Source organism: Capsicum annuum, chromosome 9, assembly GCF_002878395.1.
Source record: "Capsicum annuum cultivar UCD-10X-F1 chromosome 9, UCD10Xv1.1, whole genome shotgun sequence".
NCBI lineage: Eukaryota > Viridiplantae > Streptophyta > Magnoliopsida > Solanales > Solanaceae > Capsicum > Capsicum annuum.
The window spans coordinates 122,374,931-122,394,930 of NC_061119.1; the positions used below are offsets into that span (position 1 = coordinate 122,374,931).

The 20,000-nt window shown below is 32.5% G+C and overlaps 1 protein-coding gene across 1 annotated transcript; it reads left to right on the forward strand.

Annotated features, from left to right (window-relative positions):
- The first annotated feature begins 11,254 nt into the window (after positions 1–11,254).
- LOC107842471 (probable LRR receptor-like serine/threonine-protein kinase IRK) lies at positions 11,255–15,595 on the forward strand. Its single transcript, XM_016686333.2, has 2 exons — positions 11,255–13,519; positions 13,719–15,595. Exons 1-2 carry the CDS (start codon positions 12,069–12,071, stop codon positions 15,163–15,165), a joined length of 2,898 nt encoding a protein of 965 aa, XP_016541819.1. The 5' UTR covers positions 11,255–12,068; the 3' UTR covers positions 15,166–15,595.
- Positions 15,596–20,000: the final 4,405 nt, after the last annotated feature.

Genomic DNA, 20,000 nt, shown 5'->3' on the forward strand with positions numbered 1-20,000 from the left:
AACTCTATGAATTCAGTATAGTCCAGTTCATTTAATCATGTTCAGTGTCTATTCCGATGGGAGGAGAATTAGCACCGAGTGAACCCAAGGATGGGAACACACACTTTCAGATGAGGGTGTGATTCTTAGAAGTCATCCTTGTGTTCTAGAACTATGTAGCCAGTATAGGTTAAGACATCAACACTGTCAGATGAGGGTCCTACCATTCTCTTTTGGGGATACTATCAGATGAGGGTCACCCATAGCTTGTCTTTACCAGTGGCGCGGTATTGACACCCTTCCAATTAGGGTTACAGATTGGACCCTAACTCAGCTATAATGTATTATTTGGGGCATGTCAGTTAGATGACTACTTCCCACAGTTACAGTTTTAGACTCAGTCTCAGTAATAGAACTCAGATAGTTCTTCAGAGTTTCAGGACTGTCAGATACAGTCAACTCAGAATAGTATAGAACTCAGTTAGTTCCATCAAAACCTAGACTGTCAGGTACAGTCATTCAGTATCAGCTATATCAGTTATCAGTATCTCATGTTATTAGTACTCAGACTTAGTAATCGTGTTATCACGAATTCAGTCGCACTTACTTATTCATGCATGTATTCTTACGTTCATGTTATTCAGTCAGTTAGCATTGTGCATACATTTGAACCCTTTGAATTCAGCCTACCTCACTTGCATACCAGTACATTCAAACGTACTGACGTATTTGCGCTATGGTAATTTATACCATAGGTTCAGAAGCACGAGCTCCAGAGCATCAGTAGCATTCCATTTTCAGCAGTCAGAGTTAGCAGTGAGTCCTCATCCTTTGAGGACATGATCATTACTTTATTTCTTCATAACTTAGTTTGTTTTAGTATTTGGAGTTAGTTGGGGACATGTCCCATCAACTCCTTATTCAGACATTTAGAAGTTTTTCAGACTACCATGTTTAGACAGTTTATTTTAGTTGTTTTAGATATTTCATACCCCATCCAAATGTTATGTTTTATCAGTTATGTTACAGTTTTGAACCTATGGCCTTTCAGCCTTTATTTTCGCATTATACAGTATACTTTATAGTTTTCATATACAGATATCAGTCATGGGTTAGCTTGTGGTCCTTCAAGGTCATGAGCACCATATAGCATTTCGGGTACTAGATCCGGGGTGTTACAATACCCTAGACTCCATCCCCTCCATGTTATGCAATTCATTAAAATCCCTAACAAAACTACTAAAACTATGAACCAAATTCAAAGAAATTTTGTCTGGGGCAGTATAGATGACAAAAAAAGATTCATCTACTCAGTTAGGAGAGAATGTCTATGGCCAAAGAAAAGGAGGGGTTGGGCCTCCAAAAATGTGAGATCAAAAATAAGGCTGCTCATGATAGCTTGGCATGGAGAATGTACCATAACACTCAATCTTTGTGGGAAAACATCCTCTACAACAAATACTGCAGACAACACCAAAGAGGATTAAACTAAAAAGTTTGCTCCAGAATATGGAAATGCATTAAAGAGGGATGGTTAACCTGCATGGAAAACCAACTATGGACTGTCTACAAAAGGAACAGAGTCAGATTCTTCTTAGACAAATGGATCCCCAACCACCAGTCTATTAGGAGTTGCATTTCTGTCCCTCTAAACAAAGGTGAAGACAAGCTTACTATAGATATAATTCACACACATGGAACTTAGAATCTTGGTGCCATATCCTTCACTCTTCCCCATGATATCCAGAACATTATCACCAATACCTATATCCCCTACCAAACTGTGTAAGAGGATAAAATCATCTGGGATAGTTCACCATGAAAAGTGCATGTAACACTCTTTAATCCAAGAACATGTATGCGTTGTCTGAACCTGATAAAAAATACCTTTGGATTTGGCAGCTTAGAACACCAAATAGGATAAAAACCTTTCTCTGGCTCCTCAACTACAATAGACTCCCTACTGGAGTAACCTCAGACACCTGGGAATGGAGGTTCCTTTTTACTGCAATCATTGTGCAAACCTAGAAGAAGACATCTCTCACATCTCCTTCCATTGCCCAAAAGCCAAAGCCTTCTGGGAGGTAATTGGTTCTAAAAGCATCTCCATTGCTTCTTTCAACTCTTCCTTCCTCAATAGTCATAACTAGGTTGAAACCTGGAAATCTCTAGCGAACAAACCTTTCAACAATTGGTACTCTTGGGACACCATTCTCCCTTTTTTCTTAAGGAACATTTAGTTGACCAAAAATTATAACTTGTTCAACAAAAGAGATGACAATATCTCTATTGAACAAACATTAGCTCATGCCAATGAATATGCTCTTACCATTGTGAATCCAACCAGCTCCCTAAAGCCTTCCTCCACCATTTACCTCAAACGGGAACCCTCTCCCCAGGGCTCCTATAAACTTAACATAGATGTAAGTGTAAAGAATCAACTGGGACCAGGTAGAGTAGGGGCATTTTTAGAGACCATGAGGGAAACTGGATCCTGGGCTTCATAAAAGACCTCCCTCATACTGATGCACAACAGGCAGAACTCTTAGCAATTCTCGAAGGCCTTAGGATAGCCCAGTACAAAAAAACTGACCCCCTTGGAGGTCAATTCTAATTCTAAAACTTCCATAGAAATGATATGCACTAACCATCTTGTCTACTGCAATGTTATTTTGGAATGTAGGTTCTTAATCCAAGGATTGAGCAACCCAACTCTGAAGCACTCATCTAGGCAGCAGAATAAGGTCACTAATACACTATCCAGATCCAGGGGAAGGGAGCAGCTTTTGATCATGTGCAAATTTTGACAGTTCTACCTTCGTTTGTGAAAGAGCTATTAAAAGTAGACAAGTTAGGGACTGTCTTTCCTAGAAATTTTGCATAGAATTATGTAACTAATATTAACATGGCTTCTTACCAACATGATTTAGGGGACCCCAGAGGCCCTTACTATCCATCTTGTAATAACTTTGTTTAACTATTAATGTTATGCTCCTCTATTCACCAAAAAAAGTAGAAGTTGTTGTGGTTGTACGTAGTATGTAGAAGTTGGATAATAATAATAATAATAATAATAATAATAATAATAATAATAATAATAATTATTATTATTATTATTATTATTATTATTATATATTCATATAATTTTTATATATCAAAGAATAATTGTATTTCATTATTAACAATTATTTTTAATATTTCATATTTAATTTAAAATATGGTAATATGATATGGTAAAAAAATTAAAATTGAAAATTTATTATTATAAATGAATATGTTAATATTGTTTAATAGTACTAATGAAGTATTTCGCACATCCTGTAGATAATTATACTAGTAGAAGATTTAAAGGGACGTGGGTGTTGCAGTAAATAAGAAATGAAACTGGCGAAGTAGTAGCGGGGTAAGGTTATATAAATTTATTCATATTTTATTTTTTTAGTATTTATTATAAAAAATATGGATTAATCTCATTGATTTTAAATATTTCTCTTAACTCAAATATATATTTAACATAAGCATGTCAAATTTGAAAAAAATAAGGATAAGGATATCTGAATTCAAATATTTCTCCTAATTCAAACATATATTTAAGAGAAGCATGTTAAATTTGAAAAATATAAAGATAAGGATATTTAAATTTGAATTTTTAAATGAAAATTGAATTGGAATAGAATTCTTCCTTCTTAAACTCTTTTATATATATATGCACTCTTCTCTTGATATGCAGTGTTAAGCTTTTTTCTCTCTCTTTGTTATTGATTACTGATTATTAACTTCATTGATGAATTTACTTATTACACTCTTTATTTTTTTAAAATAAATCATTTGATTTGAAATTTTTATTTTTATATGTAGATGATGATGTTTAACAACTATTATTTTATATTCGGGTCTGAATTCAAGTAAGTGATATTTTTTCATTATGATTTTGTAAAAATAATTAAATACATCCATAAAAATTTTAATACATGATGTTAGACTAAGTAATTATTATTTTAAGTAAACTTTGATTATAAGGATTCAAGTTTAAATTGTGATTGAGGAATATAATAAAAAAATATTATCCATAACTTTAAAATTTTGTGCTTATGAACAACTAGGGCTGCTTATCGGTCAGTTCGGTTTGGTTTTGAAAATTATCGGTTTTATTTATTCATTATCGATTTATGTATATGCTAAATCGTTAAAGAACCATTAAGATTTCAGTTAATCGATTATCGGTTTATCGGTTCGGTTATCGGGTTAACTGTTAACATTGAACATATATAATTTAAAGTCCAAAGCTAGTAAGTAAGCTACTTCGGACAGCTAGGCTACTGCTTAGTAAGGCTTACTACTTAGTGCTCACTGCTTACTGCTTAGACCTTAGTACTTATTGCTCTTTTCATGCACAAAGCCACAAATATAATACAAAGTAACAAAACATTCAAACTAAAGTCACAATTTAGAAATTTAAAACTGTCAAGTATCTACTGGTCTAGCACAAATAGAGTAGGAAAAATCCAAAGTAACAGTCACACAATTTGAAAATTAAGTTCAAATTCCAAACATAGTAATAATACTAATTACTACTCAAGTCTTATACTACGAGCATCATACTTCATCCTCTCCAAAGAACGATCAACATGAGCACTCAAGAAGGACGTCCTGGTATGTCGTGGATGGTAATTATAAACATTACCGCAATAAATACACCTCACTTTTCACCCTCCATCATTTTTTTTCTTCAAGCTTTTGATAGTGATTCCAAACAGGTGATGGAACTTTAGGATCACGATGTTGAGACATGGTGGAACCTAATTAATAGAGAAACAAAGATATTAGAAATACCCCAAACAACTTTAACTATATAAGATAAATAAAAGAAATAAACCTAGAAATACTTGCTATACATTAACTCAACAATGACAGTAAAAGTTCTAGTCAATAATCAATGCAATGAAAAACTAAGTCATACATCTCCCTGCCGACTGAAAATTCAAGTGTTTCCCTATAATCCCTTCCCAGACTATATTAGGTTATATATAATAGATGCCATTGCATCCTCAAGGAAAACACTGACAAGAATAACCAACTTACTTCCCCACGGGTACAAACAAAATATGTCTTTCACTTAACTATAACCAACTGAAGAATAAACATAGTCTAACCATAAACCAGATTCATATAGCTACTCCAACTAATTTAGGATCAAGGATATAGTTAATATGCAAAACTAGGGCATCCACGTTAAAGAACTCGACTCAATAATGACAACTAAACTTCTAGTCAAGAATCAGCCTTCAGAACATAGAATGCAATGGTAAACTCTTCACTGTTGGTTGCAGATTCAATTTGCTTCACTATAACCCCTTCTCAAACTAAATTAGATCATATATAATAGATGTCATTGTATCGTCCACAAAAGTAATGTCAGGAATAACCAGGCAAGAACAAGAAGTAGCAATCAACAAATAATATGATAACTGCAGCAAAAGAAAGCATGTGAAATACTTTTCTGACTTTTAGATGAATTTTGAACTCCATACCTTAATCAACCCAAAAGAATAGTAACTAGTAGTCAGGATAATATTTTCTGACCAGCAGACTAGATCTAATAGAGTGTCCAACAACAAAAGAATACAAAAAACTTGATAAGGAAATTGATATTCATGTCAAAAATAAGATTTTACAGTATCCTACATTAAGAATGGATATCCTAAAAAAAAATCAAGATAGTAAATCTATAAACAAACATCAAAACTACATAATTCAAGCTTCAATTGTTAATGTAAGAGTTCTGTTATCAGCATGGATATAACCAAAGTACAGACTCAAGATTTTAAAGTGAAATAAAATATCTCACTTCATAGCATTGGAGTATCAATGAGCACTTGACAAAGCATATACCATCCACTTAAGAGATGCAAAGATTCATTAACTTTGGCCAAAGCACTTATAACTATTTCAGGTATGGGCCATTAAGGTTACTGTTGAAGTGTAGTTATTTATTATCTTCAATAATGTCATGAAAAAAGTGATTATAGCATAACTCAACTAAAAACACTATAAACTAAAATGCTACATTAATATAAAATTGGTATCCAATGTAGTAATCTCTATGTTGGTCCTCTCTTAAGTAATTGGGTTCTATAAAGTCTACAGATCTAAAACAGTGGTGGTGTATTTTTGGACTATGAAAGTTAAAAGAGAAAATTGACATACTAATGCACCTTCAAAAACAAAAGACTACCAAAAAAAAGTTATCTTGAGATATTCTTAAACCATATCAAATAGCCCCTAGATTTTGGTTAGGGAAGTTGTACCATTTTCACTTTTGTTAGGCGACGCAACTTTCCATAAACGGTGAAAAAAGTCCAACCTGAAAGGCAATTCAGACTACTAGTTACAAAACAAAGAAGACAACCAAGATTAATTTCCCAAGATGCAAGACAATCAACTCCATCCTAGATTCAGAGTCGAGGAAAATTGTTACCTGAGTGAATGATTGTGAACAGCAAGCCAACAAGCTAGCAACAATTGAACAGAGGAGCAAACTTTAAAGAAAAATTGAGCGAAAATTGAGTAGTTAATCTAAGAGAGAGACTGAGATGAGACGAGAGAGAGAGGTGCTAACAGTGTGAGTGAGTGAAAATGTGAAATCGTGAAAACCCTAATACCCTTTTCCTTTGGGCTTGGGTTGATTTTTAGATCAGGGTAACTAGGTAATGACTAGTATTAAAAAATTTAAGTGGGCTTATTTCTTATCGGGGTATCGGGTAGCTCGATAAGAAAATTATACAAACCGAGACCCGAACCGATAAACCAGTAAGGTAAATACTGAACCCAAAAATTGATCCAAAAAATATAGAAACTGACCCATTAGCCCGATAAGCAAATTATCGATTCAGGTTAATGGTTTGAACTGAAAAATGCACAGCCCTATGAACAACTTTTACAATTCATGGCAAAGTGAATTGCAGGTTCTGAAATGGTTGGAGAAAATTCAAAATAATTTTTTTTTTTTACAATTTATAATATTTTAACTCAATTATTTTTAAGGTGAAAATAAAGTATTTTATAGTGAAAGTATGAACGAAAGATAACAAAAATAAAAAAAAAATGTGTATAAGTTAAAGGAAGATAGGTACTTTTTAATATTTTTTGTTAAATTAACTAAATGGAGAGAACTAGCTTAGCATGAATAGGAAAAGAAAATAAAAAAGTAAATGTCAATATATTAGAAAAAATATACATATTATAATTTAAATAATAAAAAGAAACTTTGTATCAAAATAATAAAAAATTCACGTTTTAAATTTATGCATGTTTACATATAAACTATTAAAAAATCAAATTTTTTTCATTATTTTCTTTTTATTTTTCTTAAATTGGTTATTAAAGAAGAGAAAAAAATAATATTATCTGTATTAGTTGGTTAGAATTTGAAGATAAAAAATAATATTTTGAATTTTCAGTTTTAAAATATTTATAGCTATTTTATTATTTTAAAATTTAATGGCATGTATAATATTTTTAATCTTATTTTTCATCTTTTTCTCATTATGTAATAAGAATTTTGAATTGAAAATTAAGTATTTGAATTTGAAATACATTATCCTTTTTTTTAAAAAAAAAATCTTATCTAATAAATAGAAACCCATAATTAAAGAGTTCTAATAGACTCTTACTATTTCAAACCTATATCTTATGCAATTTAAATATATATTGAATTGAATTTTGAATTGGAATTGAAAGTTTAGAGATATCAAAATTTGAAAATACAAAATTTGAATTGAAAGATTAAAGATATCAAAATTTGAAAATATATTATCCCTTATTTTTAAAAAATATTTTCATTAGTTTAAAAATAGATACTCGTGATTGTAGAGTCATAAATAAACTTTTTATGTTTCATAAACTTATATATTTTAAAATTTAATTATGTAAAATATATTTAGATATAGTTTATTTAAATACTAATCATTAGCTTAAAACTAGAAACTTATAATTGAAGAGTTCTAAATGAACTCTTATTATTTCATTAAGTAATTTCTTGAAGTTGTTATAAAATATATTTGAATACATTTGATTTTAATAATAATAATAATAGCAATAACAATAACTATAACGATAACAACAACAATAACAAGAAGAAGAAGAACAACAAGAAGAACTAAAAATAAATAAAAATAGTTGTAGTAATGCGTAGTAATAGCGGTGGTAGAAATAATAATTAAATGAAAAATAAAATAATTAAAAAAATTTACTCATTAGGAGTTGGAGTAGTACGTAGAAGTAATAGTGGTAGTACATAGAAATAATAACTACTAATGATTATATGAAATAATAATATTATATTTAAAAGGATAAGAAAGAAAAATAAATTATTTCTTCTTTTATTTTGTTAGTATTTATTATTAAAAAATGTGGATTAATCTCATTGATTTCAAATATTTCTCTTAATTCAAATAGATATTTAAGATAAGCATGTCAAATTTGAAAAAGATAAAGATAAGGATATTCGAATTCAAATATTTCTCTTAATTCAAATATATATTTAAGATAAGTATGTTAAATTTGAAAATATAAGGATAAGGTTATTTGAATTTAAATTTGTAAATGAAATGAAATTTGTATATATATATATATATATATATATATATATATATATATATATATATTTACTCTTATCCTGGTATATAGTGTTAAGCTTTCTTCTCTCTCTTTATTATAGATTAATTATTATTAGCTTTATTTATGAATTCACTTATTACACTCTTTAGTTTTTTTTTTTTAAAACTCCATTTGATTTGATATTTTTATTTGTATATACAGATGATGATGTTTAGCAACTATTTTTTTTTATATTCGGGTCTAAATTCAATTAACTAATATTTCTCATTAAGATTTTGTAAAAGTAATTAAATACACCCTTAAAATTTTTAATACATGATGTTAGACTAAATAATTATTATTTTAAGTAAACTTTGATTATTAGAATTCAAGTTAAAATTGTGATGAGGAATATAATGAAAAATTATTATCCATAACTTTAAAATTTTATGCGTATGAACAACTTTTATAGTTCATGGCAAAACAGATTGCAGGTTCTGAAATGGTTGGAGAAAATTTAAAATAAATAAATATTTATTTTTCTTACAATTTATAATATTTTAACTCAATTATTTTTAAGGTGAAAATAAAATATTTTATAGTTAAAGTATGAATGAAAGGTAACAAAAGATTTAAAAAGAGTATAAGCAAAAGAAGATAAATTTTTTTTAATATTTTTTGATAAATTAACTAAACGGAGAGAACTAGCTTTGCATAAATAGGAAAAGAAAAATAAAAAAGTAAATTTCAATATATTAGAAAAAATATATATATTCTGATTTAAAAATAAAGATAAATGTTTTATTAAAATAATAAAAATATCATGTTTTAAATTTATGCACATATACATATAAACTATTTTTAAAAAGTCAAATTTTGGTCATTCTTTTCTTTTTCTTTTTCTTAACTTGGTTATTAAAGAAGAGAAAAAGATAATATTATTTATATTTGTTGATTAGAATTTGAAGATAAAAATAATAGTTTGAATTTTCAGTTTGAAAATATTTAGGTTCTTATTATTTTAAAATTTGATGACATGTATAATTTTTTTTACTCTTATTTTTCATCTTTTTCTTATTCCAAGAGAATGACTAATTTATTGAAATTAAAATCATAATATTCACTATAGTTCAATAATAAAAGTAATTGCTATATTAATTTTAATTTGTTTATATAGAATTTTATAAAATTTGTTATTTAGTCACTTACTTTAAAAATGCAATCTTAAGTAGAAAGATAATTTTATGGATCATTATTACTATAGAATAAAATAAATTTTTTGGGAGATTAAAAATAAAATTTACAGGTATTTAGATATTTTAATTGATTTAGTCTTTTGATTTTACTTAAAAAGCTACATCTCTATTTATTTATTTTTTAACTGGCTATGTGTACTATAAAAAATAAAAATAAAAAATTTAAAAGACTAAATGAAATAATATTTAGACAATGCAATTGAGTCATAATCATTGAATGCCAAATTACAATCTAAAAAAATACATTTAATAATGTAACTTAGAGTTTGATTAAATATAATGTACATAGGTTATATATTAAAATTGTTTTTCTTAGAATAAAATTCATGATTTTACTTTCTACTTATTCATATTTAAAATTTTTTACATGAATTATGGAATTAATTTTAGTCATAAGGACATGTTAATAATTTTTTTGAATATGATTTATAAAAAGATAAAAATTTTTAAAATCAAATATATGAGATAAATTCATATATTGATAGATGTGAAAATGTTTGACTTAAATTTTGAATTATAATCACTTCAAACAGACTAGATTATTTTGAAAGCTTCTTCTAATCTATATTTCATATATTTTTTTATGCATAACAAAATTTATCTATTTTAATCTTATAATTTGAAATAACAGAGAAGAAAACTCAACTGCTTATGTGTGAACGCAAAATATAATCTAATTCAAGGTCTAATTAGAAAAAAATAGAGTAATCAAATTACAATAAAAAAAATATACATTGAGGATTGGTGGGGGGAGGGGAGGAAATCTAAACAATTTTTGAGAATATAATGAAGAAATCGTAATACACATATTATTATTTATAAAATTCTGCATAGAAGAGATAGAGAAACAATAAAATAAAAATTCAAATTATTTTTGACAATTTAAAATCTTTAAATTGTTAAAATATAATTAGAAAATATGAAACGTAAAAAACTTTGTTTGCAAGTACATGATTATTTTTACTCATATATACTTGATTTTGAAGGGGAAAAAAGAGGGGAGGGGGTTGAGACTATTAACAGTCTATCATCTTTAAATTGTAAATAATATTATAAAAAAACATATGAAACATAATTTTTTGTTTATAATTAGATAATTTTTTTCGTATAAATTTGATTATCAGTGGGGGAAGGAATGAGTGCGGGTGGAGGCGTGAGGAGAAAGGAATAGAAAAATGTTTATATTTAAAAAAAATAAAAAAATGATTGGGGGATGAAGGGAGGTGGGTAGAGAAAAAGACTCTGTTTTATTAAAAAATAAGATGATAAATATTTATTTTTAAAAATAATATAATTTAACAAATTCAAACAAAAATAATTAAACTATTAATTGAATATTATTCATGCATCTCGCGCGGGTATGTATATCAGGCTACCAGTAGGCAGTGGGCACAGACAAATGCCTTTTTTTTAACACAAAAAAAAAAGAAAAAATTGATGTTTTTTCGCCGTTCAACTCTCTATGCACTCCAAAAATCTTTACTCTCTTAACAAAAACCCACCACCACTTTCTACACTCCACTAAAATTTTGGCTAAAAGCAAATCATTGAATCCACCAGCTTTTAATTCTCTCTTCCCCCCTCCACATCAAAACTCTAGTACTCAAACAACAAATTTAAAAGAATCAGTCTGCCTCTAAGCTTCCACACACACGTCAGTCTCTTCTTCTTCGACTTCTAAAGCTGTCCTCCCCTTTTAGGTTTAACCAAACACCAAAATTTCTCTCTTTCTGTCCACACTCTACCGGCGTTGTTCTTGTGGGTGCATCGAGCCTTCTAAAACTGTCCTCCCCTTTTTAAGTTTAACCAAACACCAAAATTTCTCTTTCTGTCCACACTCTACCGGCATTGTTCTTGTGGGTGCAACGAGACTTCTAAAACTTCCTCCCCTTTTAAGTTTAACCAAACACCAAAATTTCTCTCTTTCAGTCCACACTCTACCGGCGTTGTTCTTGTGGGTGCAACTTCTTTGATTTCTTCTGAAGCTGACACATTCACCCTTTTTCTTCCTCAAGCAGTGAAAATGTTTCCTTTTGTCTCGACCTTCTTGATATTCAGCCATTCTCAGTGATTTTTTGTTCTTTAATCCTGATGTTCGTTACATATGCAATTGCATTCCGTTTCTTCACACCCTTTTGGCATTTCTTTCTGTTGACATCTCCTTCTCTTAATAACACCCTTTTTGACTCCGACCATCCTTGTGTACTTTTCTGTGGCAACTGGTGGTAGAAAAAAATGTTGTTGCACATATTAACTGTTTTATCCTTAGCTCCGTTTGTGGTGGAGTGTTTGGACCCGGCATTCAATGATGATGTTATGGGTTTAATTGTTTTTAAAGCTGGATTGACTGACCCAAAATCAAAGCTAACATCTTGGACAGAAGATGATGCTACTCCTTGTAATTGGGTGGGTATAAACTGTTTTCCTCAGTCCAATAGAGTTTCTGAGATTTTACTTGATAATTTCTCTCTTTCTGGTCATATTGGTAGAAGCCTGTTGAGGTTACAGTTCTTGAGGGTTTTATCTTTGTCTAACAATAATTTTACAGGCAATATCAATCCCATTCTTTCCCAAATACCTAGCTTGAGGGTTATTGATTTGAGTGACAACAATTTGTCAGGCTCAATTCCTGATGAATTTTTTCAACAATGTGGCTCTCTGCAATCTGTTTCCTTTGCTAACAACAATCTCACTGGCCAAATACCCAACTCTTTAAACTCTTGCTCAACATTGCAAAGGGTTAATTTCTCATCGAACCGGCTTTCAGGCCAATTGCCCTCAGAGTTATGGTCCCTAAGCTCTCTTCAATCCCTTGATGTTTCTGATAATTTATTGGAGGGTGAGATTCCGAAAGCAATTGAGGGTTTATATTCTTTGAGGTCGATTCATTTACAGAAAAACAAGTTTACTGGTTGGCTGCCTGAAAATATTGGCAACTGTGTGCAGCTGAAGTCTATGGATGTGAGTGAGAATTTGCTTAGTGGAGGACTTCCTGAGTCTATGAGAAGACTGGATTTATGTACCATTGTGAATTTAAGATCAAATTCGTTCAATGGGGAGATTCCAGATTGGATAGCAGAGATGAAAAGTCTCAAGGTTTTGGATCTTTCTGCGAATAATCTTTCTGGTAGGATTCCAAGCTCTATGGGAGACCTTTCATTGCTAAAGGAACTGAATCTCTCGAACAATCAGTTTGCTGGAAGTTTGACTCCGTCCTTGATGAAATGCATCGACCTTGTAATCTTGGACATCGGCAACAACTTCTTAACTGGTAACCTTCCTTCTTGGACCTTTAGATTAGGAGTAAAGAGCATTTCCCTTTCCGGGAATAGGTTTACCGGACGTATAGATTATCCGCCGATATCCATGGCTGCTTCCTATCGAAACCTTCAAGTTTTGGATTTGTCTTCCAATGCATTATCTGGTGAAATACCGTCTGCCATTTGGAATATCAGTAGCTTGCAGGTCTTGAATATTTCCAGGAACTTCTTGTATGGTACTATCCCAGAAGCTGTAGGTAAACTAAACGCAACTCAAATTCTTGATTTAAGTCGCAATCAACTAAACGGAAGCATTCCCAATGAAATTGGGGGTGCTGTTTCATTGCTGGAACTGAAGCTGAGAGAAAATCATCTGAGTGGTACAATTCCTGCAGATATTGCAAATTGCTCTGCTCTCAGTTCATTGTAAGTAGTTTCCTTCCACTTACATGTCATTTTTCTTCAATGTTTGTTCTCTTAACCACAGTTACACCAAGTAAGGCTATAATTAACTTTTCAATCAGGTTATCTTCTTTCAAATTGCAATTATATGCATCGTGATGTTTGCATTTGTTTTGGCTGAGTGATTCTAAGAGTCACCTGTTTTGCGTCTTTGATTCTGTAGGGACCTGTCCCACAACAACCTCACTGGCTCTATCCCTCCAGAGATTGCTAAGTTGACCATTCTTGAAGTTGTAGATTTCTCCTTTAACCAATTTTCTGGAAGCTTGCCTAAAGAACTAACCAATCTTTCCCACCTTGTCACATTTAATGTCTCCCACAACCATCTCCGAGGTGAACTTCCAGTAGGTGGCTTTTTCAATACCATTTCTCCCTCATCTGTTGTTGGTAATCCATCCCTATGTGGTTCTGTTCTTAATCACTCCTGCCCTGCTGTCCATCCCAAACCTCTTGTACTAAACCCCAATTCATCTGACCCAAATCATGGTTCTGTTACTTCGCTTGTTCATAAGAGAATCATGCTCAGTATATCATCTCTCATTGCCATTGGAGCAGCAGTTTTCATAGCTCTTGGAGTAGTGATTGTCTCTATTCTCAATCTTCATGTGCGCTCTTCTATGGCAGTCTCTGCTGCAACTTTCACCTTATCTGGTGGCGATGATTTTAGCCATTCACATGGTACAGAAGCCAATCTAGGCAAGCTTGTTATGTTTTCTTGTGACACAGATTTTGTTGCTGGAACTCAAGCGCTGCTCAACAAGGATAATGAACTTGGACGTGGTGGTTTTGGAGCCGTCTACAAGACAGAACTCGGAGATGGACGTTCTGTTGCCATCAAGAAGCTCAACATTACAAGTTTGATCAAGTCCCAAGAAGATTTTGAGAGGGGAATGAAAAGCCTTGGAAGCATCAGGCATGAGAACCTGGTGACACTTGAAGGTTATTATTGGACACCTTCTCTTCAGCTCCTGATTAATGAATATGTATCCGGAGGCAGCTTGTACAAGTTACTCCACGAGGGAAGTTCCAAAAGGAGTCTCTCTTGGCAGCAAAGATTCAACATTATTCTTGATACTGCGAAAGGCTTAGCCTATCTGCACCAGCTGAACGTTATTCACTACAATATGAAGTCAACCAATGTCCTCATAGATGATGGTTCTGCCAACACGAAAGTTGGAGATTTTGGTTTGGCTTGTTTATTACCCATCTTGGATCGTTACATCTTGAGCAGCAAGATTCAGAGTGCCCTTGGATACATGGCTCCTGAATTTGCATGCCAGACAGTGAAGATAACTGAGAAATGTGATGTCTATGGATTTGGCATCTTGATTCTTGAGGTGGTAACAGGGAAAAGACCTGTGGAGTACATGGAAGATGATGTGATTGTATTATGTGACATGGTGCGGGGAGCACTAGAAGAAGGCAGGATAGAAGAATGCATAGACGGACGGCTCCAAGGTAACTTCCCTGTTGAAGAGGCAGTTCCAGTTGTGAAACTTGGTTTGATATGTGCATCTCAAGTTCCATCCAATCGACCAGACATGGAAGAGGTGATCAAAATTTTGGAGCTAATCCGATGTCCGTCAGGAAGTCCAGAGGAAATAGAGTAATGTTACAAGGTTTTTGTCGAAATACAGATTATAGAGAATGAGTCATGTGGTGAACAGGAATTCAGTTCGTTGTTACATTGTTGACAGGAAATACATCTGGAGAAGGTCACTATCTAGTTATTTTTTCTTATCCAATAATCCAAATACCTATCCCATTTGTTAAATCTTTGAGTTATTTAAATAACTGAATTCATCTTCACCAGCTCCAGTTTGGGCTCCTTGATATATTTTGATAGACTAGCATTTTCTTTATGCAGTATTGAGACATCCGACTTGTGTCTCCGGTTGTCTTGTGCTTGTTTGACGTTGTTGTCCATACAAAGCTGAAAAATACATCCTTTGCATTTTTATTATAGAAGACGCCCCACATGGATTCCTGATGAAATGAGAACATCAAAGTAGGCCACCATTCAGTGGCATTTCTTGATCTTAAGTCATTTCATTTCTTTCAACGCATTGGATATCTGTTAACACATCCAGCATTTTAGATATTGCTAATGAGCAGTAACCTACCATTAAAAGAAAATAATCACGCACTTTGTGCTTTTCAAGATTTTAACCGTCAGAATGTGACCATTATTTGTAAAACAAGTATTATTTTTATCCTTCTAAACAAAAATCCGTTTCTTGAATAATGAGAGAATCCATTCACTACCACACTTGGGTTAAAGTAGGAGAGGTTGGTGAAATAATGAATGCTTCCATGTCAAGTCTTACTACAATGAATTGAAGACTAGCTGCCACTGCAAGATAGCGGGGGACCTTAACTGCACTTGTCCCATGTGCATGAAAAAGTGATGCTATCATGCCATGTTTTAATAATAAAAAAATTCGACTGGGTTAGTTTAGCCTTTAAAGCTGACTGAAATATGTTATAGCCGCCTCCTCTAAGCCTACCGTTGCACTGTCCCTACTCCTATACCCGGCTGCTTCTCGCTCACCAAAGCATACTTCGTTTACCGGGACGAGCGGCTCCTTCTTTCTTCCTTCTAATTGATAAGAAAGCGGTTCTTTTCCCTAAGATTCTTCCTTGACCCTAAGTGAATTTTAAATGCAATAATAAAGATGAACACACTCGAAGCTGAATAATAAATCAAAAGTTTCGGATCCTTGACTATCAATTAACCATGCTTCAATTCCAAATCACCATTGAAGGTCATTCATTCCATTTAGTGTCTAGTGGTTTAATCATAATTTGACAATCTTTACATTGGTCATCAATTTATTAAAACTCCTCCTTTATCCAAATTTTGAGGCAAGCACGATTAATGTTGCTTGTTGTAGAAGTCCAACAAACAATATTACTTGTGCAAGTTCAAATGATTATTGGAACACTTGTCCTGCCATATTTCATCTTTAGTTAATAACCATTATGCCTAAACAAGAAATAGTACTAATGGCCATCATTAACCATTATAGCCGAGCGTACCGGCATTTTTCTAGAATTAGTCCTTGGATAGATTATGATGCAAAAAATACAGTTCTTACATGCTTGGGAAATGTTTAAATAATAGACTATCAGGCCTACCATGATCAAGGAACTCAATCATGAAAAACAGATGTGTAATTTTCTAGTGTTCCAAAAAAATTTGAATGTCTTTAAGGCGTGAAACACTATTACAATATAGAAAAGAAAGGTATCTTGGACAGTGTATAGAGCAACATGATTTTTTTTCCTTTCATTTCTTCTCTTTTGGGGTCTTCACTTTATCAGGACACAATGATGGGGACTGCATGTTAAACTTTCACTAATCAGCTAGTGCTATCTTTGCTTTATTAAAGGTTATTCATGAGCGGGGACCAAGCTTCTATAACCTCCAATCTGTTTGTTCTTTTCATGGGAATAAAGTGAAAACTCAGCGATACGTATCTAATACAAAAGTAAAAAGGGAGTTTGAGCTTTGGAAACTTTTACAACCAAAAGCTTAGAAGAGTGCAAACATTTCTCACTTCACTTTCTAGGAGAAGATTGTACTATAAGACTCCAAGTTTAGCTTCCCCAACAAATGATAAAATTGAATGGTACAAAAAAGACCAGCATGTAGTACATCTGTACAAAGTAGTTATGTGTTCCCTGATCTGTATTACAAACTTGAGTTTTACAAGTTTGGCGTATGAACCAATAGCTAATTATGGTCCAAGTCAACCTGAAAAAGAAAAGCATCCTCATTTATTTTTGCTTAAAAAACAGAATAAGCAACTCACAAAGGAAGGAGCTTGATATCACGGTGTTCATAAAGAAAGGATTCAAGAGTGTCAAAAGCATATGACAGATGGTGCGGGACATTTTAGCCTAAACGTTACGAGGCAAGGACTCATTTTAGTATATTGATTGACAATCTCCTATTTTCTTTTCACTATTCAACCTTGAATTACCTAAAGGTGCATTTCCATTTTAAATTTATTCCTCCAAGTATTAACATAATTTATGGTAAAAATGATTTGTCTTTACTACTAAATCTTAGGCTCTCACAGATCAATCGAAGAAAAACTAGTCCACGAGACTTTCTATCAGTATTTAACTTCCTTAACAATTAAAGCAGCAAATTTGAACCACATTTTCACAAGGGTTCCTATCCATTGGAACATGGAGAGGGAATTAGTATTACACTATTCACATAGAGAAGAATTTACTTTCGGACGCTTATGCTGCTGCAAGTACTATTACCAGAGAATCTAAAGAAGGATAGTGAAGAAAGACTTTCACTAGAGCAAGTAGGTATAATTTGTAATATATCGTTACAAGAATGAAAATACATATGTAACAACACATACTGTAGTAGCTAAGTCAAAAGAATGTGCTTAGAAGAGTATCCAAGTTTGTAAAGACAAAAAAACTGAAGATTTAAATAACAAAAAAAGTCTTCACACGTTTAGCTCTCCCACGGAGTTTGTACCCCGTGTAACACAGAACACTTCTTATTTCTCTTGGATAATATTGTATTAGTAATCATCCCAGTCATTTTCCCATCCATCCTTTTTAGAAGACCTGGATGTGAGGCCATTAGCAGAAATGTTCCCATAGGTATGTCCACCTGGTGACTTCACTGCATTCTCCTCATCCCAATCCTGATCCCATCCATCTGCCGTAACAACATGAGCAACTGAGGCAGATTCTGGCATTCCCATCTCTAATTCCTGATACGGAACTTGTTGAAATCTGCCTCATGAGCTGTTAACTAATTCTGGATTGGCATGATTACATGATGTGTCTTTTCTATTTCCAGAAGATAGACTTTTTCTGTATTAGTTTTTCAGTTATGATTTTTCTAGTCTTTAGGCATATAGCTGTTGGGGGACTTAGTTCCTATTTATTAGGAAAATTCAGTTTTTTTTTTTGATTTACTGCATTAGTCACTGCAGTTTGTTAGGATTTTTTGTATTTAAACAGCTTCTTTGCAGCATAATAATACATCTCTCCTTTCCTCTTCATTTGTTGTATGTTTTTCCCTGTAAACATCTACAAATTGGTATTAGAACCTTACTTCTTAAGGGACTTGTGAGTGCTTTTCTTTTTCTGAGTGTTTATCCAAATTTGTGGCTACAAAACACCATTCAAACAATGGAGAATACAGGTTCTTTTTCTGCTATGGCTCTGCCAGTTTTCGACGGAGAAAATCATCAAGCCTGGGCAGTAAAATGCAGGCTTATTTGAAGGCCTACGATTTGTGGGAGGCCGTCGAGGAAGACTATGAAGTTCTTCCTTTGCCAGAGAATCCAACTATGGGTCAGATTAAAGCTCACAAGGAGAGGAAGACAACAAAGTCCAAAGCTAAATCCTGTCTCTTTGCTACAGTTTCTACCACTATTTTTAGTAGAGTAATGACATATAAATCAGCTAAAGAAATTTACGATTTCCTCAAGAAAGAGTACAAGAGAGATGAAAGAATCAGAGGAATGAAAGTACTGAACTTAGTTAGAGAATTCGAGATGCAGAGAATAAAGAAATCCAAAACTATTAAGGATTATTCTGACAGGTTTCTTCTGATTGCAAATAAGGTTAGGATACTTGGAACTGAACTTAATGACAATAGAATAGTTTAAAAGATATTTGTAACCTTACCTGAAAGATATGAGGCAACTATTGCTTCATTGGAGAATACTAAAGATCTGTCAAAGCTTAGCTTGGCAGAGTTATTAAGTGCTCTGCAGGTATAAGAACAACGAAGGATGATGCGGCAAGAGGTATCCATCGAGGGAGCCCTGCAAGCAAAGTTGTAGCTTTGTTCAGATGCTGTTAAGGGTAATAAAGGAAAAGAAAAGAAAGGAAATTATGGAAACTGCGAAGCTACATCTGGAAAAAATGCTACCTCCACTGGTAACAACAAAGAAGACAAATATCCTCTTTGTCAACATTGTGGGAGGAGAAATCATCCACACTTCAAGTGTTGGAGAAGCCTGATATGAAATGTCGAAAATATCAAAAACTTGGTTATGCCGAGATTATCTGCAAAGAGAAGGATTTACAACAATAAAATGAAGCACAAATTGTAGATCAGGAACGAGAAGATTAATTATTTGTGGCTACATGTTACGCAAGCAACAATTCAAGTGAAAGCTGGCTTATTGATAGTGGTTGTACCAACCACATGACCAATGATGAAAAGCTTTTTAGAGAGCTTGGCGGATCAATTAAATCAAGAGTCAGGATCGGAAATGGAGAATACCTCCCAACAACAGAAAAAGGGACCGTAGCAATTATGAGTTATAAAGGAACAAAACTTATTTATGAAGTTTTATTTGTTCCTGAACTTGATCAAAATTAAGTGTTGGACAATTGCTGGAAAATGGATTCAAATTATTATTTGAAGACAAGTGTGTCTATTCAGTGATCC

What these genes read in the sequence shown, in the direction of transcription:
- LOC107842471 (XM_016686333.2), top strand. Translation starts at nt 12,069, where the DNA reads ATGTTGTTGCACATATTAACTGTTTTATCCTTAGCTCCGTTTGTGGTG. An exon ending in TGCTCTGCTCTCAGTTCATT is followed by an intron (nt 13,520 to 13,718) that starts GTAAGTAGTTTC and finishes TTGATTCTGTAG; the next exon opens with GGACCTGTCCCACAACAACC.